The sequence below is a fragment of the Tachypleus tridentatus genome, chromosome 7 (assembly GCF_004210375.1).
Source record: "Tachypleus tridentatus isolate NWPU-2018 chromosome 7, ASM421037v1, whole genome shotgun sequence".
In the NCBI taxonomy this organism is placed as follows: domain Eukaryota; kingdom Metazoa; phylum Arthropoda; class Merostomata; order Xiphosura; family Limulidae; genus Tachypleus; species Tachypleus tridentatus.
The window spans coordinates 63,432,065-63,459,000 of record NC_134831.1 but is presented as its reverse complement, the minus strand read 5'-3'; the positions used below and the strand labels follow the sequence as shown (position 1 = coordinate 63,459,000).

Genomic DNA, 26,936 nt, shown 5'->3' with positions numbered 1-26,936 from the left:
TGAGTTAACCGAGGGGAATCGAACCCTTAATTTTAACGTTCTAAATCTGAAGACGTACCGCAGTACCAGCGGGGGACATTTGTATCGGAAGAGAAATAAAAAATAGGCTTAAGTCTCACATCTATAGCGCCGTTTAACTCCCAACAAATCACTGATGCTGCGAAATTTCAGCTTTTGAAATATATATCAGCTACTGGGCCGTTTACAACCGAAAACAAACGGAATTTACTTTGCAAAAATATTATTTTTTTGCATTTGTTAAGTTTTGTGACTTGTTTTTATGCACAGAAAAAAGGCTATAAAAGCATTTATCAAATGATAAACAATGTTAATAAATATATGATAAACAAAAATAATCAAATTATGCCTAACTTTACTTTTGGGCTGATGATTGTCTTACTTTCTTAATGTGTTATCATTTTATTTTTATTATAACCATGGGCTTTATAAAATAAAAGTAGTCAAGGCCTCTCTGAGAGGGTCTGGGTCCACCCATTTCACTTTTGTATGAGTCTATTGTCTGTACGTCGTATTAAATTTGAGTATACATTCCAACATGGAACAGATGGACTGTATTCTACGCTGCGTACTTCAGTATGTATATATCCTCTACACATTATGATTTATTACGTACGTTTCGCTTATACATTGCACTTGAGCATGGCACAAAGAGCGGCCCAGGAGTTAGAATTCTTGAGTTCTGTAGTTTGTGTCCCGTTAGTAATAAAAACAAAATCGCACTCCGCACTGTTGAGTAGTGAGTACGTTATAAGAGTAATGGTAAAATCGCACTACTTGGTCCGATAAAAGCTGTTAATAGATAATGTTGATTCGGTGCTTTCCATGTAGTTTATTAGTTTAAAATTGCGGACGTTTAAGACAGATAGTTCTCGTGTACCATTGCACGAAATTTAACAAACAATCAAAACACTTAAACACTAGTGTACATAGTCTTTTCACACCATTTTAAAATTTGTCTGTCTTCAAAATATCATAATTAAGTACGAGTTTATAGTCCATTCACCCCACTTTTGTATAATAGCATTTCAATCATGCCTTGTTCATAATCATCAGTGGCATAAAATAGACAAAGTATAATTGAAATGGATATATCAAAACGATTCTGAGTGTGCGAGTTATCTTAGAACCATAACTGGTAAAAAGTCGCAGTGAAATGTAACATCTCAGAACTACATTTTGTCATTGTTTATTGTTGCCTAGGTAGTGTGATGCCACCAAAAATGTATCGCTTTCGGCAAAGGTGTAAACAACCCTCTCCAAAACAGATCATAAAGATATATCCATACATGTGATTGAGAATTTCCTAGACGGGGATATCACTTGTACTTAATGGCGTTGAAGCACATAGGAATATGGATTAATTTGGTCACTAGGACCATCCAGAAAGAGACCTGCAACATGTCATAACACAGACGTGGTAAGCAAAAGTATCAAAAGTGCTTTAGATAACAGTACGCAATATAATCAAGAAAGATCTCAATCTGTAAACGGTGCCAACAGTGCATATGTTCATTTGGATATGGCTTCCAACCATATCTCTCATGCAACCGTCATATACGTTAAGCAGCTGAAGAATGAAGCAGTACCTATTGATTTCAGTGAATTATTGTTGTTTAAGCGCATAACTACACAATGGGCTATCTTGCTCTCTTCACCGCAGGAAATCAAACTCCGGATTCTAGTATTGTAAGTTCAAGAAGCTTACAACGGACCCACCATTTTGCACATTTGGAGTTGTTGAATTGGGATGCTGGTACTCTAGATTAATTCTGAAAAAACAGGAGAATGGAGTGGCGTACATTGGACATGACAGTTTTACAGTGAAGCATTTTGCAAAGGAATTTACACTGTACCATTGCGAAGATGCATTGTCTTCAGGTAAAGTATAGCCAGACATGGATACTATATAATGCAATGAAACTCTAAACTAGTTTTAATACAATGTATTCCACCCTCTGTTTAAACGTTTCGTACTGGAAACCCTTATTGGATCAATAAGAGATGATGGTATTTGAAGTGTTACCAATCATACTGTGGTATTCTACCACTTCCATTTTACTACAAAATTCACTTTTATCGTTATGATTGTCACTGAAAATCACCAAACTAAAACATCCAACGAAAGACCTTAGTCTGAGCAAAGAAATAAATTATGTTGATAAAAAAATTATATCAATGATGACTATTGATTATAATTGTGACAGTAATGGTTTTAGCGAGATTCATTTAAACGTGTTATGTTCGTTAATTTAATGTGTGCATACGTATATTTACGAGATTAAGTTTTCTTGTATTTTGCTGTCCTCATTTTGTTTCTTATTATAATATAACTCGATTTTATCATGACTTTGAAAAAAAAAAATCCAATTCCATTTTTGTGAGTGTGTTTCAGTGACAACGTTTGACAACTGAATGTTTATATCACACCGAACTTCCAGTTCTTAATGATGTTAAGTATGTTGCTGAAGGAATATTTTTTTAAATAATAATTATTATTACAACCAATTTAAATTCAATTAGGGAAAAAAGGAGCCCCGAAAAGACGACGATGCACAAGACATGTGCTTCAATAGAACTTAATGGAGGTTTAGAACTCTCTGAGAATGCAAGTAAGTTAAGTTTGTTGTATTATATTATTGATTAAACGTAACTCTAGATAGTTGGTCGCTTTGCTCAACTGATTAGTTTAAAATGCATACTACGCTAGTAAATGTAATTTTCATTTAAATACGGCGTTCGTTTAGCAAACTATTTAAGAAAACGAATTTTTTAATATTTCTGCAGGTTCTGAGAAAACACATCAATAATCAAATTATAGTTCACACTTTAATAGTGTCTATTTTATATTTAAAAATTATTTTTGATAAAATGTCTGAATTACAAGCGTATATTAGATACTGCAACAATTGCCCATGATATATCGGTTGAAGAATGCATTATTCGCCACTAGAGGAATATGGAGCGAAAGTGAATATCTGTATTTGTATTTTTGGGGAAAGTACCTTATTTACTCGTGTAATAAACTAACTTGTGTGACCAAGTGTCAAGCTATGATTTAAGGGTCGCTTTATACACGAGCAATACTTTAGAGAGGAAGAAATGTAAAGTCCACTAAACATGAAACAAAACCACAATTAATTTAAAAGACAGTACTAAAAAGAAATTTAATTTTTGATTTACATAAAAAAGTAACCATGAAAACTGACATATTATCTTAATATTTGTTTCAGATAAACATGTTACATATCTATTTACCAGTAATGTTAGCATTCCTACCTTAGAGTATATTAATTTCTTTCAAATTACAATATTTTGATATTATGGTTGCAATAGTTTTGTTTTTTTTATTTCTCGCAAAAATACTCGAGGACTATCTGCGCAAGTCGTTTTTAATTTAGCAGCGTAAGACTAGAGGGAAGGCAGCTCGTCATCACCACCCACCGCCAACTTTTGGACTACTCTTTCTTCCAACGAATAGTGGGATTGACCGTCTCATTATAACGCCTCCAAGGCTGAAAGGGCGAGCATGTTTGGTGCGACAGGGATTCGAACCCGCAATTCTCGGATTACGAGTCGGACGCCTTAACCCACCTCGCCATACCGAGCCCAGATTGCAATTAAAAGTTAAGTTTTTACGTTTGTTTTGACAAATTTTCGGTCTAACGTGTGACCTGACCTGAGGTCAGCAATTGCTTTCTTAGGTTGAAGGGAAAACTGGGACGACCTTTACACGATATTTGTATGATAAAATAAGATTGTTTGATCAAAAATCGGGTGTCGACTATTACATAAGTATATACGATATTAGGGCTGTCTGCCCTTCCTCTAATTTGTGGACTACTAACCAAAGAGAAAGAAGCCAACCAGTAACACTCTAATACTCACCATTATCTCTCTGTCACACTTGTAGCGCACTTAAAGTTTAAACTGCGAGAAAAAGTTTTGTAGTATCACAAGGATTGGAACACAACACAAGAGTTTGAGATTCAGAGATCTAATGTAGGGCGGAGCCAAACCGCGCAATGATGTGAATATTAGTAAGATGAGCAAATTTATGTATAGTAAGATATACGTTTCGTATTATAAAATACCATGAAATAAAACCTCTAAAAAATTTTAATTACAACTGGTTACTGTTTAAGTGAGCTGTTGTGTAAAGTTTTACATATCCATGAATCTTAAGCCATATGTTAACAAATGTAAGGCTTCAGCAAGAAAATTCTAAGATCACTTGATGATACATAGTTTTAAAATTTTGAAACGTGTATGACAGACCGTGGCTTAAAACAAGTGCTTTTAAAGAGAAATTTTAAAACCATATAATTAAATCATTATAGCTTGAAAACAAGTTTAAGTTTGATAATTCAGTCTTTGTCTTCTATTGCCTTTTGTGTTATTCATTAAAAGGGATAAGGTACTCGACTCGTAATATGAGGGTCGCGGGTTCGAATCCCCGTCACGCCAAACATGCTCGCCCTTTCAGCCGTGGTCACATTATATTGTGACGATCAATCTCACTATTCGTTGGTAAAAGAGAAGCCCAAGAGGTGGCGGTGGGTGGTGATGACTAGCTGCCTTCCCTCTAGTCTTACACTGCTAAATTAGAGACGGCTAGCGCAGACACCCCTCGTGTAGCTTTGCGCGAAATTCAAACCAAACCAGGAATATTATAAAGTCATGTGAAAAAGTTAGAACACCCTATGAAAGCCTGTGTATTTGTGTAACATTTTTTGATATATAGATATTTAATCTCAATTTTAACAATACTGAGAGATTATAGGAATATAACTAAACAATTAAAACTGAAGAAAAGACTTTTCAAGATCTTCTGTAAATGTGATTCTACAGAAATGCATATTCTAACTGAGGAAAAAGTTAGGACACACCCACATTTATTCCCACTTAAAATGGCTCAACTTACACACAGGTGTATCACACCAGGTGCACATGATTAGAAGATCGTTACTCAGCATTTCGAATGAGGCTTGCCCTATTTAAACCTCAAACATTTGGTTGGGTATGCTCCTGACTTTTGAAGTGTGAGTGAGCACCATGGTGAGAGCAAAAGAGCTGTCTGAGGCCTTCAAAAAGAAAATTGTAGCAGCTTATGAGTCTGGTAAAGGATTTAAAAAGATCCCAAAAGATTTTGAAATCAGCCATTCCACTGTCCGGAAAATAGTCAACAAGTGGAGTTCTTTCAAAACAACTGCCAACATGCCCAGGTCTGATCGTCCAAGCAAGTTCACCCAGAGAGCAGACCGCAAGATGCTAAAAGAGGTCTCCAAACACCCTAACATGTCATCACAGGACCTACAGCAGGCTCTGGCTACTGTTGATGTAAAAGTGCATGCCTCTACAATCAGAAAGAGACTGCACAAGTTTAACTTGCATGGGAGGTGTGCAAGGAGGAAACCTTTACTCTCTATGAGACACATGAAGGCCAGACTGAAGTTTGCCAAAGAGAATGTAGACAAAGACCAGGACTTCTGGAATAATGTTCTTTGGACAGATGACTACAAATTTGAATTATTTGGACACCAGAACAGAGGACATGTTTGGCGTAAACCAAATACAGCATTCCATGAAAAGAACCTCATACCAACTGTGAAGCATGGAGGTGGAAGTGTCATGGTTTGGGGCTGCTTTGCTGAAGCAGGTCCTGGACAGCTCACAATCATAGAATCCACCATGAATTTACTGCGTATCAGAGGGTGCTTGAGGATCATGTGAGACCATCTGTAAGAAAATTATAGCTGAATTGGAACTGGACCCTGCAACACGACAATGACCCAAAACGTACCAATTAATCCACCAAGGATTGGCTGAAAACTAAGAAATGGAGAGTCCTGAAATGGCCTAGCCAAAGCCCAGATCTTAATCCCATTGAGATCCCATTGAAACGGGCTGTACATGCAAGAAACCCCTCAAACATCTCACAGCTGAAAAAATTCTGCATTGAGGAGTGGGGCAAACTTTCTTCAGACCGATGTCAGCGACTGGTAGATGACTACAAGAAGCGTCTCACTGCAGTTATTTCAGCCAAAGCAGATAACACCAGCTATTAGGGGGTAGGGTGTCCTAATTTTTTCTTCAGTTAGAATATGCATTTCTGTAGAATCACATTTACAGAAGACCTTGAAAAGTCTTTTTTTCAGTGTTAATTGTTTAGTTATATTCCTATAATATTTCAGTATTATTGAAATTGGGATTAAATATCTATATATCCAAAAATGTTACACAAATACACAGGCTTTCATAAGGTGTCCTAACGTTTTCACATGACTGTACCTCCTGGTCAGTCATGATACATATCAATCTACTTGGTTGTTAGAGAACACTACGCCATCAACTTACTATGTCTTGTCACATTAATCCTTCATTCTTGTTTGATACACAATTATTTTAAGAAAATCATAAATAAGGTTAAAACAACGATCATTTTCGGCTTACACAATAAAAATAATTTTATTTGAGCCTGAACTAAAGTCTAAAAAATGTTTACATATGTTATGTCTTTTGCAATACGTCACCCTCCTTTAACTTCTGGTAACTGATTTTTGTATCATCTAATATCAGTAATGTTTGATCAATTTTTTTACTATATTTTTTGAAACCATTAATTAATTATTTTATTCTAATTCTAGAAATTTAGATGACCGAACTAACTTATATTTTAAACTTATTAAAATCTGAACGCATTATCTTCCATTTATATAAATATATATATGTGTGTGTTAAAAATATTTAGAGAAAAGTTCACGTTATAAATTCCATTAGTTTCTTGTGAAACTTTATACTAATTTTAATGGAGATAAAAACAGGCTTAAACACAGAAAGAACAGAGATTAAAAAGTAGATGATAAATGAGATTTTAAGTACAGTTTTTTAGGCTTTTCCGCGAAACCAAGATTAAGAGCTCAGTGAAGAATTTTCGACAGAAACCACTGGGACTGAAATGAATTGTAAAGAATAGGACATCTTGGACCTTGGAATTACGTTGTTCACAGCTTCGTCCCACAAACGAACGAAAGAAAAGACTGATATGCAACAATAAATCTTGAATAATTAGCTTCCGACAATATTTTTAATACATTTACATTTAAATATATATAATATTGATGTTTCAAGAAACTTCTATCCTCATTTGCATAAAGTCATGGTTTCTATACATTGCTAAGATTAATCCAAGTCCTGTCGTGGTTTGATTTCAAGATAGATGCTGCAATCAATACACTATCGTTGTTAGTGGTAAAAGTGTTAAATATTTACTGCATTATTTCAAAATGTTCCCTTTTTGTTTTTACTTGTAATTCTTTACTTTTTTGCCTAAGCTACCTGTCTGTCTGTTTGTTTGCCCCTTGTGTTGCGTACCCATCAATTTTAAAATTAGTATTTTTAAGACAATAGAAATACATTGAAATTAAGTACGGAATATCTTCTAATTTAACTTAGTTTACAACGCATCAACTGAGAAGTACACGGAACATAAAAACACTCCGAATTTTCAGAGAACTATAAACTATTGTTTTATTTTTCTTTCACTGTAACCCATTAAAAGGATTTCACCTTCACACCATAAGACATCGAGATTTTGTGTTCTTTGATTTTCGAAATTGGCATAATATTCTACGGCTATTTCAATCCCGAAACTTATGACATAAAATTTGGAAAACTTTCTGTTGTATTTTGTTTACGACATTTTTCCAGCAACGGGCAGATTACAATTAAAACTAAAAGTATGACTTACTGCTATTCTTCCTTCAACCTAAGTACTATGATTATTAGCTGACATTATGGGTGTGCTCGATTCACCTATCCATGACATATTCTGGATGTTCTTTTCCAGTAGATGAATCAAGTAAACCGGAACAGGAAACTGCTATTTCCAGTATGGCGAAAATATCATTGGCCCTCTCTGTTGTTGTTGTTTAAAGACGTGTTTTGTGATAGTGTTAGTGATAAATAAAGAAATGATGAGAAAGTCCAGGGTTATTGCAAGGGACCATACTTGTTTTGTGATCGATTAGAATAATTATTATGTGATCAGTGTTCTAGACAGAAATGAGGAGATATAATGTTGTTTGCCAAACATATTCTACATTATGCCGAATTAACTTAAACATGCTGCATTGATACAGTTCCTCTCCTTACTGATTACGTCAGTGTCCACTTTACACCATGTGTAGAACAGTTGGAAGAAATCCGGAACACTGTTCCAAATCACTTTATTGCTATGCAAAAGTTTTTGTGTTTATCGTGAATCGATTGTACACTGTTTTCATAAAACAACAACAACCTGATTGGATATTACCAAAGTACAAGTTCTTTCGATGTCACAGTCACATTTATAGTGTAGTCACGCAAGCATGTGTTTGTCCTACGTTGACCATGGTGTGTTTGTATAAGAGTTGAACGGGAATGTTAAATGTTCAAGCAACTCACATTATGCTAGATTATCTTTACATATCGAATCACTGACGGTATGGAGTGATGTAATGGATTTTCGCAGTCCCAAAGCAGTTAAGGACGAAAAGAGTGTTTGTATATTATAACAGAATAGAGAAACGGAACATGAGTTAAGCCGAAGAACTACAGTCACGTTCATGTGTAACGTTCGTAACATAGTTCTCTCAAAAACGTTGGCGCGTAAGAATCAGACATTGATGTGTATGGTATGGTTGTGAACACAGTCACACTCATATTATTTTATATTATTTCTCTACTTTATTTTAATTAAAATTTAATACCTTATCAACGAATAGTGGAATTGATCGTCACATTATAACGCCCCCACGGCTTGGAGAGCGAGCATGTTTGGTGCGACAGGGACGCGAACCCGCGACCCTCGGATTACATATCGAATGCCTTACCCCACCTACATATATATATGCATTACTTGATCCAATAAGAAAAGTATTTTAATGTATTGTATAGACATCTAAGAACTACAAAAATATGTTAATACTTTAATGGTGTGTTTAATATTATAATAGTGCACTAAAAATATCTTAACAAAATCATAAAGGATTCGCAATTTAAAAATCTCACATGAATTTAAATGACTAAGGTTTTTATATTAAGAAAGTGTATCTGTATTATTTTTCGACGTATGATATATCTGTTTCAAGTTTTTACGAGAATAAAGTATTTATATGATAATACAAGTTCAAAGTTTTACTTCGATAACTCTTAAGATTTCGCTGAAGATGAGCTGCTCTCTATATGTGACTCTGATTAAATATTTCAGCAAATCATGATTTCTAAATTGTTAATGTTTTTTTAAATGCGCGTGAATCTTGAAGAAGTTAGCTCAGTTAGAGTAGAGCACGTGTGTGTTTTCTTACAGCAAAGCGACATCGGGCTAATTGCTGTGTCCACCGAGGGGAATCGTAACGCTGATTTTAGCATTGTAAGTCCAAATACTTAGCGCTGTCCCACCGGAGGACCTAGACTAGAGAAAATTTAATAAAAAAAACGTATTTAGAGAATTAAAGACTTCGCGCAGAGAAATAACAATCAGAATGAAATGAAGATGTTTCTCATGCTTTAATTGAAACTTTTAGTGAAGACTAAATAGTAATAACATATTAACGATTGTCCTGCTAAAGATCAAAATCCATAGGTTTCAAAAAATCAGTTTTATTTTTTCCTGATTATTAGTGGCATGTTAGAATAAATTGTATTCAGAAAAAGATGGAAAATTATCTAGAAAAAAAATCTATATTCTGAAGTAACTTCCTTGTTTGTTGTTTTTCACCTAGAGACATATATTATACGTATAATATGTATGTATTTCAACCTTTTCTTTTTCTAAAGAAGCTCATGTTCTTTAGATTGTTTTGTTTGAAACTGGTAGCACTTTGCAATCTGTACACAAGCTAAACACGATACGATGGATTATTCTAAGTTAAATTGAACACTAATCATGTGGAATGTTACGACATGTTTGTGTGATATAATTTTTAGACAACAACGAGGTACGTTATGATAATTATTTTTATATCATATCTCTTAATGGACTCTATAACACTGTAGGTCAGATAAATGTCAATGAGCTGGGCTGTTTTACAGATACCAGTACTAATCATGTAATTTTAACAATTTACCCTAATGACACAGCAATTACTGATTTAATCAAATCAACATTAAACCGGTTATTCTAGCCATTGTTAGATCATCACTGGCTCTGTCGTCACGTCACAGCGGGGCTGCTTCTTCGGTAAAACTTCGTTGTAATTCGCTTGAGGCCTCATAAAGTTTCAAATGGGCGTTAATCTATCTGCATAACATTGCTTACATATGTTCATTTCTTAAATGAAATAAACAGGAAACAAACGTGTCTGCTTATGTGAGAACAAAATTATACTCACTGATGAATTTTTACGGTTCAGTCACTTGTTATCGGAAAGCAAATACTAATTCAGTATAACAACGCTAATTCAGTATAATTATTCCAATTATACATGGCCTTGGGACCGCTTATTGAATACGTAAACTAATTTTATAATGACATTTAATGTTGTATAGATAATTGCAAAAGTAATTCAATAAAGAGAAAAACAAGCGTCGTTTGTCTGCGTTCATGTAAAGTTAGGCCCAGCATGGCCAGGTGATTAAAGCACTCGACTCGTAATCCGAATGTCGCTGATTCGAATCCACGTCACACCAAACAAGCTCGCCCTTTCATCTGTGGAGACGTTATAATGTGACGGTCAATCCCACTATTCATTGGTAAAAGAGTAGCACAAGAGTTGGAGGAGGGTGGTGATGACTAGTTGCCTTTCCTCCAGTCTTACACTGCTAAATTGATTTTATATTACCTATCTAAATGAGTCACCTGAATAAAGACTAGTTTTGCAAACCAGTTGATTTTATAAAACTTATATAAATGAGTCACCTACCTAAACAATGGATTTTCTAAACAAAATTGATTTTATTAAGTCTATCCAAATGAGTCAGTCACCTGACTAACTGAACTATTTTAAGAGTACGGGATATTCTACAACACCTGTTCAAACGAGTCATTTCATTGAAAACTGAGTGGTTTTTACTAACAGTTTATCATATAACATCCGTGAAATTAATAGACGACTCTTTGTTCAGATCAGTTTAACGTATTTAATGATTAAATAAATATACAGAACGGCTCTACGTCTGACGACTAGTTGATTTTACAAGAAATTGTAATGTGTATCGTCTTAATAAGTCACCTTACCAAGATAATGTGAAAGTATCTTTTGTAGTGTCACTTGTGTTGCAAATTTTGTGACTTTAATGCATGTGTGAAATGGTGGAATATTTTAAGATTACCAGAAAATTTTAATAATCTTATTTCTATGCCATCTAGTGTTATACTGAAAAATCTTTATAAAGGCATTTAAATTGGATATGGCTGTAGGCCACGAAGTCACTGATTACAGTGTGTGTTTTTCTTATAGCAAAACCACATCAGGTCATCTGATGAGCCCACCGAGGGGAATCGAACCCCTGATTTTAGCGTTGTATATTCGTAGACTTACCGCTATACCAGCGGGGGGGGGGCGCACTGATTACAGAGGATATTGAATTTAACTAGTCATTGTAACTTTTTGCTTCTAGACATTGGTATCACTTGCACTACATTTCTTCTTCAGTGTTCATGACTTCAACATAAATGTGGAGTGATGAAATTTCTTAAGGTTATCAGAAAGATTTTACCTGCTTTTACCTGACAACTAAAATTGGTTTCAGATACAATTGATAACTTTTCGCAGCATTACATCAAAGTTGAAGAAAGATGGGATCGGCATGACCAAGTGTGTTAAGGCGTTCGACTCGTAATCCGATGGTCGCGGGTTCGAATCCCGGTCGCACCAAACATGCTCGCCTTCCCAGTCGTGGGGGCATTATAATGTGACGGTCAATCCCACTATTCGTTGGTAAAAGAGTAGCCCAAGAGTTGGCGGTTGGTGGTGATGACTAGCTGACTTTCCTCTAGTCTTACACTGCTAATTTAGGGACGGCTAGCGCAGATAGCCCTCGAGTAGCTTTGCGCGAAATTCAAAAAACAAACAAAGAGAAGAAAGAATAGATTATTTTCAAATTGATTTATGTGATTGTGTAATAGAGAATGCGCTTTCATAGACGCCACATTATGTTTAAAATCTTATTAAAATGTATTGAAATCAAATACTTGTAAAGCCTATAAGCACAATGAACTAAACATATTTGACTTTCATGGTTAGAATTGATGACAGTTGCGTCCTGGTGTATCGCACGTGTACACACTGTAGGGAGAACTTGTAACGTAATTGTTTGCTAAGTTTTGGTTTTTCAACCTCATCTCCCCAATGAGTGACCACTAAATTTATGGACTTAAAACGCTAGAATCTAGCGTTCGATTCTTCGTGGTGGCTAAACCGAAGATAATGTACTGAGTAGTTCTATATTAAAAGAAACACACGACTTGTCTCCATCTGCAGGCGGAATTAATACAGCCATACTTTTCTTCCTTTATTACACGTGCCGGGCGTTGCCGAGTTCTGGGCATGCTGCACTACAGATATACGGGACCAAAAGCTCGTGTCCTGTTGCTGCCGGAAAATGGCCTGGCATGGCCAAGCGCGTAAGGCGTGCGACTCGTAATCCGAGGGTCGCGGGTTCGCGCCCGTGTCGCGCCAAACATGCTCGCCCTCCCAGCCGTGGGGGCGTTATAATGTTACGGTCAATCCCACTATTCGTTGGTAAAAGAGGAGCCCAAGAGTTGGCGGTGGGTGGTGATGACTAGCTGCCTTCCCTCTAGTCTTACACTGCAAAATTAGGGACGGCTAGCACAGATAGCCCTCGAGTAGCTTTGTGCGAAATTCCGAAAACAAACAAACAAGCTGCCGGAAAAAAAAACACACGAAAAAACGTACTTCGTAAATTGAAGCCACAAAGACCTTTTCGTATGTTAAAAGAAACACGCGTTGATAACTACAAGCGGTCACACGCGCACACTCCATGTACTAACTAAAGAGTGAGAGTAATATAATTGTTTCTTTTATAAAACCTTGAAACATTTAAAGAAACATTTACGCAAATTAAAGGAAACCGTGACTTTATTTATTACTAAATGTGGTGTGTATCGTTCCTACGAGTCGCTGTAATCAGGCGTTATTAATATCATTCCACAGAACTATTTTATTGTATAACGTCTTTTTAATTAAGTCTCCCGAAAACTAGTTGAGCTTGTTTGTTTATTTTGAATTTCGCACAAAGCTACTCAAGGGCTATCTGCGCTAGCCGCCCCTAAGTTAGCAGTGTAAGACTAGAGGGAAGGCAGCTAATTATCACCACCCACCGCAAACTCTTGGACTAGTCTTTTACCAACGAATAGTGGAATTGACTGTAACATTATAACGCCACCACGGTTGAAATGGCGAGCATGTCTGGTATGACGGGGATTCGAACCCGCAACCCTCGGATTACGAGTCGAGTCCCATAACCACCTAGCCATGCCAGGCCCTAGTAGAGTTTTGAAATAAAGTATAATATGTTTCTTCCTTACACAGAGGCGGTAAGTGCTGTTGTATGGCTGTTTTTTGTCTCACAGTTCAATAAACGTCCCCCCTCAGTGTCTCAGCAGTAAGTCTGAGTGCTTACACCGGTAAAAATCTGGTTTCGATACTCACGGTGGATCAACAGATAGCCCATCATGTAGCTTTTGTGCTTTAAAACAAATAAACAAAACACAATATTTATCAAACTATATCATTATTATATTATATGATTATATCATATAAGTATAAGTATAAGTAAGATAGTTTTAACATAAGCTGAGTTTTGAAACTGGTATCAAAACCCCAAACTTATATCCAAACGTTGTATAGTTTATTTTAGGTTGCACTCACACTTATTTTTAGATTTCTTCCCATCTCTGTATACTTAACTCTGTTATTTATGGTGCGTCTTTATAAGGTTTTACTCTAAATTTGGATCTCTCCGTCATGTCTCAGAAAAAGGAAAGAAACAGTGGTTTCATAAACAAATCTTTTCACTTAATATGAGCCAATAGTAAAAGTGCTTCAAGAATATATAACCTTAATGAAACTTCTGTAGTGTTTTCGTTTTAGTTTCTGTGTTTTGTTTACAAGAGTGATTTCTATACAGTTATTAAATCTTTTGTATGTTTTTTTTCCTGCGGTAGGTGGTGTATTAAACAAACGAACAGCTATCGTAAGCGCAATTTCAGCTTTAGAATTAGGGGATAAAATTGTTCGTGTAAATATGTCCAAGACATATTATTTTAATTCATTCCGTAAAGTGATGTCCATCAATTTAGTTTTTCAAAAAAAATTCAAGTCCATTCGCACGAGGCAAAATCAATATATATATTGAATATGCTAAATCCTGTCATCATTTCTCACATTATTATTTGTCTGTTTTGTTTCGTGATTTACTGATCACCTTTTTAATGAGAAATCCTTGAATACATATAAACTCAAATAAATTAAAATATTAAAGAATACGTATACATTTCAAATTTAAATTACAATTTGATATTACTAAACTAAAACATTCGATAGACGAAAGTTCGAAAATAAACGTAAAGTTACTTACAAATTATCGATATATAGGTGCATTACGATCGACCCGGCATGGCCAGGTAATTAAGGCGTGCGACTCGTAATCTGAGGGTCGGGGGTTCACATCTCCGTCGCGCCAAACATGCTCTCCCTTTCAGCCGTGGGGGCGTTATAAAGTGAAGGTCAATCCCCAATGTCTTCGCTGGTAGAAGAGTGGGCGGAGGGTGGTAATGACTGGCTGCCTTCCCTCTAGTCTTACTCTGATAATTTAGGGACGGCTAGCGCATATAACCCTCGTATAACTTTGCGCAAAATTTAAAAAAAACAACAAACGAGCATTAAGATCATCTTAACAAAGTGCCCTGTATGTTTAATGAGTGATGTTTGAAGAACACTGAGATTTTCGGTGAAAAGAAAAATTAAGTACATTTTAATGACTTAAAATATCAACCATAATTTGTTTTGAACTTAACATAAGTCACAGTTCGAATGTCCCTAAAACTATATTCTTTCTCAATTATGACGTTAAGATCGCTACATATGTAACTATATGGTGTTTATAAATCACTGTTCCAAACAAATTCATTCTGTATGATCTGTTTAAATATATTATAACATTAAATGCATTATTATTATATTTCTTTCTTAGACGATGTTACTTCGTTATCCACAACGTCAAGCTCCAATGGGTCCTGTGCAACTACCGTTGTCGCCAATATTGGCCACCAGGGGTCTCCGCGGTATGATGAACGAGCTGATACGCCCAACGCAACGTGGAACAATAGTAATTTGCAGACACCTAACAAAGAAGACAATAGTTAGTGTTATCTTTCACTCTTATTTTTATCAAGAGAGAGAATACTTTGGTGTTCAGTAACATATCTAGTAAAAAATCTAAAACATTCCAAATGAAAAGAAACATTATGTAATTTATTTCTCTTATTACCAACGTTGTAAATTGGCGAGAAACACAAAAGAATTGTTTGTGGTGGGTAAAAGACAATTTATAAGCTATAGACATGAAATGAACATTATTTCTTGTCAATAGAATACAGAGATTCTAAACAGCAGGAAGCTCGACATGGCCAAGTGTGTTAAGGCGTTCGACTCGTAATCTGAGGGTCACGGGTTCGAATCCCGGTCGCACCAAACATGCTCGCCCTTTCAGCCGTTGGGACGTTATAATGTGACGGTCAATCCCACTATTCGTTGGTAAAAGAGTAGCTCAAGAGTTGGCGGTGTGTGGTGATGACTAGCTGCTTTCCTGCTAAATATGGGACGGCTAGCGCAGATAGCCCTCGAGTAGCTTTGCGCGAAATTCAAAGAACAAAAAACAAACAAACTAAACAGTAGGCATGGAAACTACTTAAGAGAATTTACAAAATGGCTGAAAAGTATGAACATGGTATGAATTCAAGGTTATGTATTGTTTTATCAAAAGACACAAAACAATTGTAAATGCTTAAGGATATTTTAATCACTTCCAATTTAGGGTACATTTAGGCTCGTTAACAACGACCTACGATGTAGTAGAAATATTTTGTTACTATTAGCATTTACCATGAAAGAAATTTTCAAATACAAAGAGCGTAATATCCAGTAACATAATGATATTATACATCTACAGAAGTGAGCATTCAGTGTGCTAGATATGGTATGTCAGGGAAGAGGTCGTTCGATGTGATAGACATCTAGTTAGCGATATGCACATTTGGTGTGCTAGATGTACCTGGTGAGATTTGTTTGTTTATTTTTTTTGTAATTTCGCACAAAGCTACTCGAGGGTTATCTGTGCTAGCCGTCCCTAATTTTGCAGTGTAAGACTAGAGGGAAGGCAGCTAGTCATCACCACCCACCGCCAATTCTTGGGCTACTCTTTTACCAACGAATAGTGGGATTGATCGTCACATTATACGCCCCCACGGCTGAGAGGGCGAGCATGTTTAGCGCGACGCGGGCGCGAACCCGCGACCCTCGGATTACGAGTCGCACGCCTTACGCGCTTGGCCATGCCAGGCCACCTGGTGAGAAAAGAGCATATTTACTGTGATAGATTTTTCTATTAAGAGAATAGAATAGTCACTGTGTTAGATATAGTCTGTAGTCAGAAACTATTCATTGTGATATATATACTCTTTTAACAGAGAAGAGAAAATTTGTGTTACGCATATCCTGCGTAGCTTTACGCGAAATTCAAAAACAAACCAATCTTTCAGTTGAATCTTCTGTTAAATACGTTACAAGTAAACTTGCGTATTTAAGGTAAACACATTATTGGTAACATGCTCTGAATTTCGTAAATTCGCAAGATCTTGTTTAAAAAGTATTAATCTTTGGTGAAGTTGAATCCCAGATTGTAGATGTGTTGTTGACGTCCTTTCGCATTTCACGAATCAATATATTAATGGTTCTTTTTTGTTGCTATCAAACCAATCTTTGAAGTGTTGCATTTACCTGTTACCTACAAAGGAACTCCTGGTGTGATAAGAGTCAATAAATAGATTCTTTACTTAGGACTTTGAAAGACCAAACTTTATTTTAATCTATAAGACTTAATGAAATTCAATATAGCGTAAAGATTAACCATTCTTTCGGTGTTCGATGAAACGCTGGATAAGTTGGTCTCTGCAGGACTTTTCTATCTGATAAGGACAGACCAAGAACAGGATCAGGAGACAAAGCAGGCAATAAATCTTCCTTTTGTGTTACTTACTCATGTGCTGGGAAGCTCTCCATAACGGAAGTTTGTTGAGAATTCTGTATTACGAAAGTATGAGTTAAAATACAACAGTGTATTGTATTAGTTCCTTTGAAACAACGAACAAGGATATTGCCGAATAAAGCAGATTTTTTCTAAATTGCAGTGTTAATAATCTCACTGATGGTAAGGAATTACTTTTTTCATGTAAATGTTTTACAGTATTCCATTTGCATCAAGAAAGAACATTCTTTGAAATCGAATTTTTCATTTATGCGTGTTGAACTGAAATTACAAATAACTGCATTTAGTTATGCAAAATGATTTGAATTTGCGAACATTCAAGCATTAGGGGATTTTCCTGTCGTGATAAAATATTAGAAATGCTTAGAAATAAACTTTAAATCAGGCTTACTGCCAAAGTTAACGCATTGTTGGATATGAGTTAGTAATAATTTAAGGACTTAGCTAACGTTTAGGACTCGACGGACAGAAAGAGTATAGACAGAAAATGGTGTAGCTTTGCGCCCAAAAACAGGAAGTAGTGTCCTCCGATTGGTAAGCGGTAAGGTTATCAACTCGCCACTCTAAAATTCAGAGTGTGATTCCTCTCTGTGGAGAGAGCGCAGATAGCATATTGTGTAGCTTTGCGCTAAAACAACTCGAAACGAAAACAGAGATTTAAAGACATTATGCCGGCCATTTGAATAGATATAATTAGAAATAACGACTGCGCCATGCTTTTATGATGTATGTGATGATATACAGTTACCAGGTAACTTGACTAAGTCTAACACGTGTGATGTTTAACCATTTAGTATAACCTTTAATATGTGTCTGGTGATCGATAACTACAAGTTTACTCTGAAAAAAACTGGCTAATAGATTTGCAAAATGTAATGATTCTATATGATTGAGATTAGAACAAAATATAATAAATCCATATCACATTACACGAGAGCCTTGCTTTTTCTTCCCGAAATTACTAGCATTTCCTTCAATCACTGAACAGTAAATTATGGAGTATATTCAGAATAGAACAAGGTATTTTGAACCTAAAACATAATCTAAAGCCCGTAATCGTTATTACATTAATACGTTTTCAATGACATTTCCTCAGTTGGTCAGTGACTTACAACATTAAAATTTGGAGTCCCAATACCCGTGATGGACAAAGTGAAGATGGCATATTGTGTAATTTTGTGCTACGAAAACAAATAAAAATAATATTCAAATATAAATACTAAAATTTTGAAAACACCCACTGTTATACTTTTCAAGGTAGAACATCAGCATCATTTAGAGTTAAGATTGGAATAAAGTTTTAGTTTTTAGTTTTTGAACAACTAATGAATTATCGAATATTTCTAATTTTACTGCACCTGAATTGAACCTGACGATGACCGAAGATGGTCGAAGCGTTGTTCGCTCCTCTACATGAAAATTTTCCCAACCCAAACCAGCCGTTTTTACATATGTATAAACGTGTTTCGAAAATCTTCGTTGTTCAGAAGATGTTATTTATCAATATTTAATGTGAATGAACTTTCAGTTTTTCTAGAATACTTACATTCTTTTACACTGAAATAAATTGAAAAAAATTAAATGAATGAAAAATCACTTTATTCGACGAAATAAATATTTGAACGACTATGAGCTACAGACTTCACAAATCATTTTGTTTGTCATGACAATTAATCTAAATGCTATTAGTTTCCTTGAGTACTTAATAGATGGCGCTTCCATGTTAGAATTTTGGCGTTTCATTTAATATGTCTTAAATTTCTTATGGTAGGTTTATCCTAGTGTGTTGTCGACAACATGTTTGCCTTGACTTATTAAAAATTGATTTTATTACTAATAAAAATAACCACACAATAACTACTTTTTTATTACTGTTTTTGTGAATTTGTGGACAAACACTTGGTAGTCCAAGTTTGTCATTTTGAAGATAATAGAGAACCTTGAATTATTTTTGGGTAATAGAAGGACCAATTAGACATCTATAGCGTTTTCATTTAACAATGACCACTGTTATCTGTTTGCGAAGTCGAACGTTACAATTATCTTTATACACTTTCATCTAGCTAAAGAATACGTAAAAGGAATTTTCAGGGCACTTCTTCTCAACTAGTCTTTTGTATGGAATACATAAAATGTAGTTTCATTGTATCCAAAGTTTCGTTGGATGGTATTACTAATAACAGAATAAGTTATAATTCTTTAACGACAGTGTTTTGCGAAAATAATCTTAACTGTTGTAAACTTTATGTTTAAGCCAATGTAGTAAAATTCACCTTTGTTGAGCTAAATATATTCAAAAATAAGAAGTTCGTTCTCGAAAACAGCTACATGTTTAAAAGTAAAGTTGCAAGCAACATTGTTCATTAAATGCATCAAGTATGAATAAGTAGTGTTTTTAATTAATTAAACTATAATTATGAAATCATTCGATGGCACTATCTGGGTGTAATGAAAGTGTAATATGTTCTTATCTCTAATTGTTCCACATAAATGTTAAATCCAGGTATTCAGACGGATCAGAAGCGGGAAGAAGATATCAAACTAGCGTCGTCTTCTCCTAAGAGCTACTCACCACTTAAGATCACCGTTTCTAGCTCCAGTAGAAAAGGTGGATATAAATTATTTTTGTTTCATTTAGTACTAAGTTATACATTACACTTACCATTGAAACAACCAGAAAATCAATGTACCTAAAACGACAGACTTAAACATTTAAAACTTCCATTGTACACAAAACTGAATATTGAAATATTATGAAGGACTTAGTTGGGATGATGGTGTTTAATGGGACGATGGAGTTTAATATCATTGTCACCAACTTTCTTTCCAGGAAATATAAGTATAAACCTTTTTTTTTGTTGTTGTTTGTCTTTATACTACATGGTGTGTTACAGACCATCACAAATCAACACGATTCACATTGTTAGACTAACGAACAATAATAAAAATCCAGTAAAGGTTCTCAGTGATTTAACAAATAGTTTTGAATATATCACCAGGTAAATTTTCACAGTACGCTGTCTGCTAATAATCTGACAGCTTTTACTTCATTAAAGCTCCTTCTTTCGATATACATCTTAAGTAAATGATTAAGTTATCTCTTCATTGAAATAAAAAAGTTATATTTATCTACAACAATGCATTATCCTTTTTTTTTTCTTTTGAAATTTCGCGCAAAGCTACACGAGGACTATATGCACTAGTTGTCCCTAATTTAGCGGTGGGCTACTCTTTTACCAACGAATAGTAGGATTGATCGTGACATTATAACGCCCCCACGGCTGAAATGGCGAGCATGTTTGGTGCGACGGGGATTCGAACGTGCGATCCTCAGATGACGAGTCGAACGCCATGGCGACGTTATAATGTGACGGTCAACCCTACTGTTCGTTAGTAAAAGAGCAGCCCAAGAGTTGGTGGTGGGTGGCGATGACTAGCTGTCTTCTCTCTAGTCTTACAATGGTAAATTAGTGATGGCTAGTGCAGATAGCCCTTGAGTAGCTATACGCGAAATTCAAAAACAAACACAAACAAACCTTTGTTTTAGCAAGACAAAATTTAAATTAAATATGTATTACGTTAATATTTTACACATAAGTTTTAAAATCTGAAGGAATATAATGTAAAATAACAGAGGCTAACTATTTACAGCTAATTAATCAAAATTCTTTCCTTTAAAATATTTTAGGCGTAGGAGTTTTCAAACGTTTCTTTAGATAAACAACCAACAAAGAATACATGATCTAGGCCTTTTTTATCGTTTCAGTAATACCATCTAATTTTATAAGAAGAAAGAAAGCAAACAAATAGGTATTTGTTCTTTGTTTATATAAAAGGTAATATGAATTTAAACAAACATAGCTTTTGCAATCAAAGTCGTTTGGTCGTAACACTAAACACATAATTATTTTTTCTATTACAGTGGCTTTCGTTGTTTCGTTGTATTATTAGCCAATATTTCCTAGATTATTCATCATTTGATAGCAACATCAAGTAGATCGCAAATTACGTGAGATTCTTTTTACGCTATATTTTTCATTGAAACATGAAAACATAAATTTGCCTTTACGTTATTTTATCACTTTTATGTTTTCTTGTTTTATCACTAACTCCCATGAAAACAACATTCCTATTTAAAAACATACTGCTTTAGCTTCAGATAGCAAGTGATTTGAATAAACCTCTCATATTTCCCTATTATTTCTCAGCTTGAGAATTTACTTTTAAATTTCAACTGCACGTAATTAGACACTCGTCTTATTTCGTGTATTGCGTCTTAAAGATACGTTTTTTTACAAGATAATACACTTGTGAGCATGTTGCAGATAGACCAGAAACTTGTGACGCTCACGAACAGCGACAAGTATAAATGTAACCCTACTTTCTGAACCCTTGTTACCTTTCGCTTCATGACGTGTTTCCGGATCTATTTTGATACCTTAATATGTGTTTGTATGACGACACAACGTTGTCCTCAAGGGCATGTCTTCTTCTATCAAGTGAAGAAAGCGAATATTCTTTGAGAACTTGACTTACCTTTAGCTGAAATAGACAATGTAACAAGAATAACGAACACATTTGTCTCTCGAGCAAGTTTTTTCTGCCTCTTCTATATTTTCGTGCTGTCATACAACTGGAACGAGACATATCACTTCAGTGAAGAGCTGAACAAGCGGTTGAAAAGCTAAGGGCAAAACTTTTTTGTTGTTATTATTATATTTTATTGTGAAGATATATTTAAATAATGGAATCGTGTTGTTCTGCGTGTTTATGAGCTGTTGAGCAATGAACAGAATGCCAGTGAAATAAGTACTTAAGAAATTATTTTATATTACTTGCTACCGAATCTGGTTTATTGTTATGTTTAATTAAGCCCTTTCGCGATGAAAAATTTTCCCGAAATAATACTTCTGCGACATATTTTTAATGCTATTGTCATGAAGGAAAGTTTCACGTGCGTGTGTGACGTGTTTGTTTTCACTAAAGAAAATTCGACTTAATTTGAAATGTGGAGTTTGTAAATTATAGAATGTCACACAATATAAATATCATTTATTTAGTTCTCTTCGACACAGGACTTTGATACTCAGTGTTCGAGTTAATGCTCATAATGACTTCAGTTGGAGTTCAAACAGATCTCTTTGAAGATGCATGCGATAAAGGATGTAGGTGTAAAGAGAACTTAGAAAACGTATATCAAAACATTCCTTATACAAGTGATACCCAGTCGATTGTTACAAGCTACTCTTGTCATGAACCTCGAGATGTGAAGAATCAATTGAATAATAAAAGACCAGAAATATTCCAACAAAATATGCATTTTACCCAAAAAGCCAAAGTTTCCTCGACTGATGCTAAAACACGACCATCATCATGTTGTCCAGTTTTAACTGGATTTATTGACCATTTATATTCGATGTCTCCAACGATGGACTCTCTTGATGAGATGGAAAGTAAATCACTGTCATTTGAAGATATTTCTGCATATAATCAATCTAAACTAAAACGTACTGAGAATAATTCATATCCTCCGTTTTTTAGATCCAACATTCATCATCTTGAGCAGAAAACAATTCACAATGAGACAAATAAAGCTTTTGTGGGTTGTAGTGGTTCATCTCTTGTGGATGAAGAGTTTAGAAATTTAGCAAAACTTTTGTTACAGCCAGAAGCAGTTCTTTCATCAGAATCTCAGAGAAGACATCCTTTCTCTCTTACTGATTATACAAGCCACTCGGAAAGGGTTGATGTTTTCTTTGTTTCAAGCCCTAAAAACACAGCTTCTGATAAAACGTTTTCCGCGTGTTTGAGAGACGTTAATTCAGAAGGTTTTAATCTGACAGTCAAACCTGGTTTTTACAACACGACGTCGTCTTTGTCTCTTAATCAAGAGGAAGGAAGAAAGACAAACGAAAATAAAGAGATTGAGAACTTGAAATGTCCTACTTCTGATAATGCACAAAATGAATCATGTCTTCCAGATGAAAACAGAAAACCATGGTATGAAGTGGATAAGAGTGACAATAATGGCTTTGAACATCTTTTAAAATCAATCAAACAAGAAAAGGTCCTCCCTCGTTTTTTGTCTCGACTTAAGTATACTTATCCAAAAAGTTTTCACGCTGCTGTAATTCCCAGTTCAGATGAAACGAAAACACTCTCACATAACATTGTTGAAGAAAAGGACAAAAGCACAATTTTACAGGGAAAAAATGACCTTCGTTTAAACGTTCAGGAGAAAAACAAGAAAGATTTAGTTGAAGAGTGGCTGCTGAGAACTGCTTTTGACCAAAATGAAGAAAACTTGAAGCAAATAGAAGAGGAGATTATTCATCATCTGCAGTTTCCCAGTAGTGATGATGAGCAAGATGTTGGAGACATTTTGAAAGAATTTCACGTAAGAAGAGATATTGACGACAAGTTTAATGTGGTTAACAATTATACTAAAAACCAAGAAAGATTTAGCAACAAAGAAACAGCTGATGAGAAACATGAAGATAATGAAGGAAAAGATGTTGAAGGAAAGAAAGGGGACAAAAACGTCTGTCAGAAATCCAACGAACAACCACGACGAATGCGTCATAATTCACGACGCTCGTCTTCCGTTATCAGCAGAAGTCCAGTTTTGTCACCTGTATTAGAAGAACAAGAAATTTCTGGAAACTCTGAGCAGAAGAATTCTTCTTCTTGTGGACGAAGCACTCCTGAAATACTTATAGACGATAATTCAGTTTTTAGTTCCAGTGCTAGCTTTTCTTACAAAGGAACAGACGTCTTACAAACGAATACTTCTTCTCCAATAAGAATGGAAAATACCTTGGAGCACCATGGTCATAACGTTGACGCAATACGTGGGGAAATAGATGACCAGTATGATGAGGAAAGAGTCGTATCAAAGCTTAACTATGAAATGAAACCACAATTTACTGATTCATGCGAAATGAATCAGCAACCATTGAGTAGCCAAGTATCAAAAGAAGAAAAGGAGGTAAAGCTGGAAGGAAGGAACTGTAAGTAAAGTTATGCTCAGTAAAGCAACACGACCCATTTTTTGAACTATGCAGTGAAAATGAATTCATTCATGAATAGAAACATGTAGAGGAAGGTTAAATAAATGTTTATGTAACATGTTAATGAAGGTGGTATATAGCGTTCTGAGGATCTAAACAGACCTTTATGTTCAATTTTACTTTTTACAATATTAAAAGTATCAGCAAACCCACTTTTTAATTTCATTGTTATTTTAGGAAACCATTTCGGTTTTGTACAAAACCTAATTTTCTCATTTTTTGTAGGTTTTTTTGCATTAAACACTCGCGTTTTTTTCTTTCCTCACATAAATTATTTATGCTTGTTATAGTTGTGAGCATTTTTAATTACAAGAAACCTTAAAATATCCCTAACTGACGTCTCCCGGTGGGACAGCTTTAAGTATACAGGCTTAAAACGCTAAAAGCTGGGATTTGATTCCCCGTGATGGGCAGAGCAGATGGCTTAATGTGGCTTTATCTAAAACAAACACTAATATTATAGTCCATAATGAAATAATAATACGCAAATATTCCATTAAGATATTCAATTACAGCTTACGTTTACCTTTAAAGTTCACCATAATATAATAATAAATCACCTTAGGTAACGATTAATCCCACTATTCGTTTGTAAAAGAAAAGAAAAAAAAAAAGGAAGCCCAAAAGTTGGCTATGGATGGTATTTACTACCTGCCTTCCATCTGGTCTATCACATTTTAATCAAGAAATTAAAAACAACTATTGCAGATGGCCTTCGTGTAGCTTTTCGCGAAATTGAAAATAAGTTTTAAATAAACGATCCATAAATGTTAAGCGTTTCAGTAAACGATCTTTACATTTAAAAGGGTTTGAAGAAATTATCCAAAATGTATCAATAGTTTTTAGGTTTACTAGTAAAGCAAAACAATGCCGAAATATCTGACAGTTCGCAGTTGTTGGTGGCGCCGTAAAACGTGGATTAAAAATAACTATTATAAAAACTCTGAAGTATGTCATTTATCTCATGTTCTAAATTTAAAACATTTTTAGATAGTCACATAAACCGTCTTTTGGCTCTGGTGAACTACTTAAATATATGTTTTCAAAACCCTTCAGCTGATTTCTAATTTGGTATACAAACTATAAACGCCATCACGTGTTAGAAGCTTTTGTAAGACGAAATATATAAATATAATTGATGTATAATATCTGGGGTATTATCTGCTACTCTTTGATCATGGAAAATAGTTGTTATGGTATAAAACTAGTTCACGAAAGCCAATTGATACTTTGGTTAGAGATAAACGGCACTAACTCTACGAGGCCCGTTATGGCCAGGTGGGTTAAGGAGTTCGACTCGTAATCTTAGGGTCACGGATTCGAATCCCCGTCACACCAAACATGCTCGCCCTTTCGGCCGTGGTGGCGTTATAATGTTCGGTCAATCCCACTATTCATTGGTAGAAGATTAGCTCAAGAGTTGGCGGTGGGTAGTGATGACTAGCTGCCTTTCCTCTAGTCTTACACTGTTAAATTAGGGACCGCTAGCGCAGATAGCCCTTGAGTAGCTTTGCGCGAAATTTAAAACAAATAAACATTAACTACACGTTTTTTCACACGCGAATGGGCAGTTGTAAGTTAGTTATTTTTTATTGTGTTCTTATTGTTTCAGCGCAAAATTACAATTGGTTTCTGAATGCTTTATCCATTACGTTGTAGCATCGTAGAGTTATTGTTGACCTACTGCGAGACTTGTATTAGAGAGACTTCGCATACACTAATGTTATTTTGACATAGCAGATTTTAGGTGCTATATTGTGCCTCTGAAAACATGACATTGTCCGAAAACAAACATGATAAAGAGCGATAAGTAACTTACAAAGATTTTCTAGTTTGCTAATCATTAAATGGTACATTTTTAGCCGCGGCATAACGGCTTACAGAATGTCTATGGTTCTTTTTTTTTTTTTCAAGTACTTAACCAATTTTAGATCTAATTACAGTTTTGGATTCAGGAAGTCGAACCTTTTCAGTCGACATATTTGACCACGTCTGAGGTCTCATAAGCTAATATTACTCTAACCTTACTTAAAATAATTTCGATTTGAGGGTAGACTGGCAAAGATCCTAAGTAATAAATTCAAATCGGGTATACTTGCCCCACGCTTGTATAATTGTGCAATTGAGCATGTACTCTTTCTACATGGGCACAACAATATAGCTAATAAAAATGTGGAGAAAAAGTGTATCATAGATTAATTTACTCAAATCCTGCCTAAAAACGAATTCAAGTGCTGCCGCTATTGAGGATTCCTCCTTGTTGCATAATGTAAAATTCTCAAATGTAGTAAAGGAAGAGCACAGAAAACAATGGACTAATAATTTATTAAACCTGATAGTTTTGTAAAACTTTAAGCGTGCCAACATCTGTAATGATAAATGAATACTTTCAAGATAGTTCATTCTTCATGCCTTTTCAATAACAGCCTGGCATGACCAGGTGGTTAAGTCACTCGGCTCGTAATCTAAGGGACGAGGGTCCGAATCCCTGCTACACCAAACATACTAAGCCATTTCAACCCTGGGGGCGTTATTATGTGACGATCAATCTCACTATTCGTTGGTGAAAGAGTAGAT

General features: G+C 35.1%; 1 protein-coding gene across 29 annotated transcripts in view; it reads left to right on the top strand.

The window, feature by feature from the left end:
- The window catches only part of LOC143255824 (uncharacterized), a 201,908-nt gene that overhangs the window by 85,005 nt on the left and 89,967 nt on the right, over positions 1-26,936 (top strand). For 16 of the 29 annotated variants that reach the window (XR_013030880.1, XR_013030877.1, XR_013030874.1 and 13 more), the window contains 3 exons: positions 2,542-2,630; positions 15,217-15,384; positions 19,793-19,897. Coding sequence is in view for 2 of the 29 variants with exons in the window: in XM_076512124.1 (XP_076368239.1) it covers positions 2,570-2,630; positions 15,217-15,384; positions 19,793-19,897 (334 nt within the window). In the remaining 27 variants the exon portion in view is untranslated. Of the gene's footprint in view, positions 1-2,541; positions 2,631-15,216; positions 15,385-19,792; positions 19,898-21,740; positions 24,300-26,936 lie in introns of those variants that run through there. The other 13 variants (XR_013030866.1, XR_013030859.1, XR_013030861.1 and 10 more) reach the window with 1 other exon arrangement.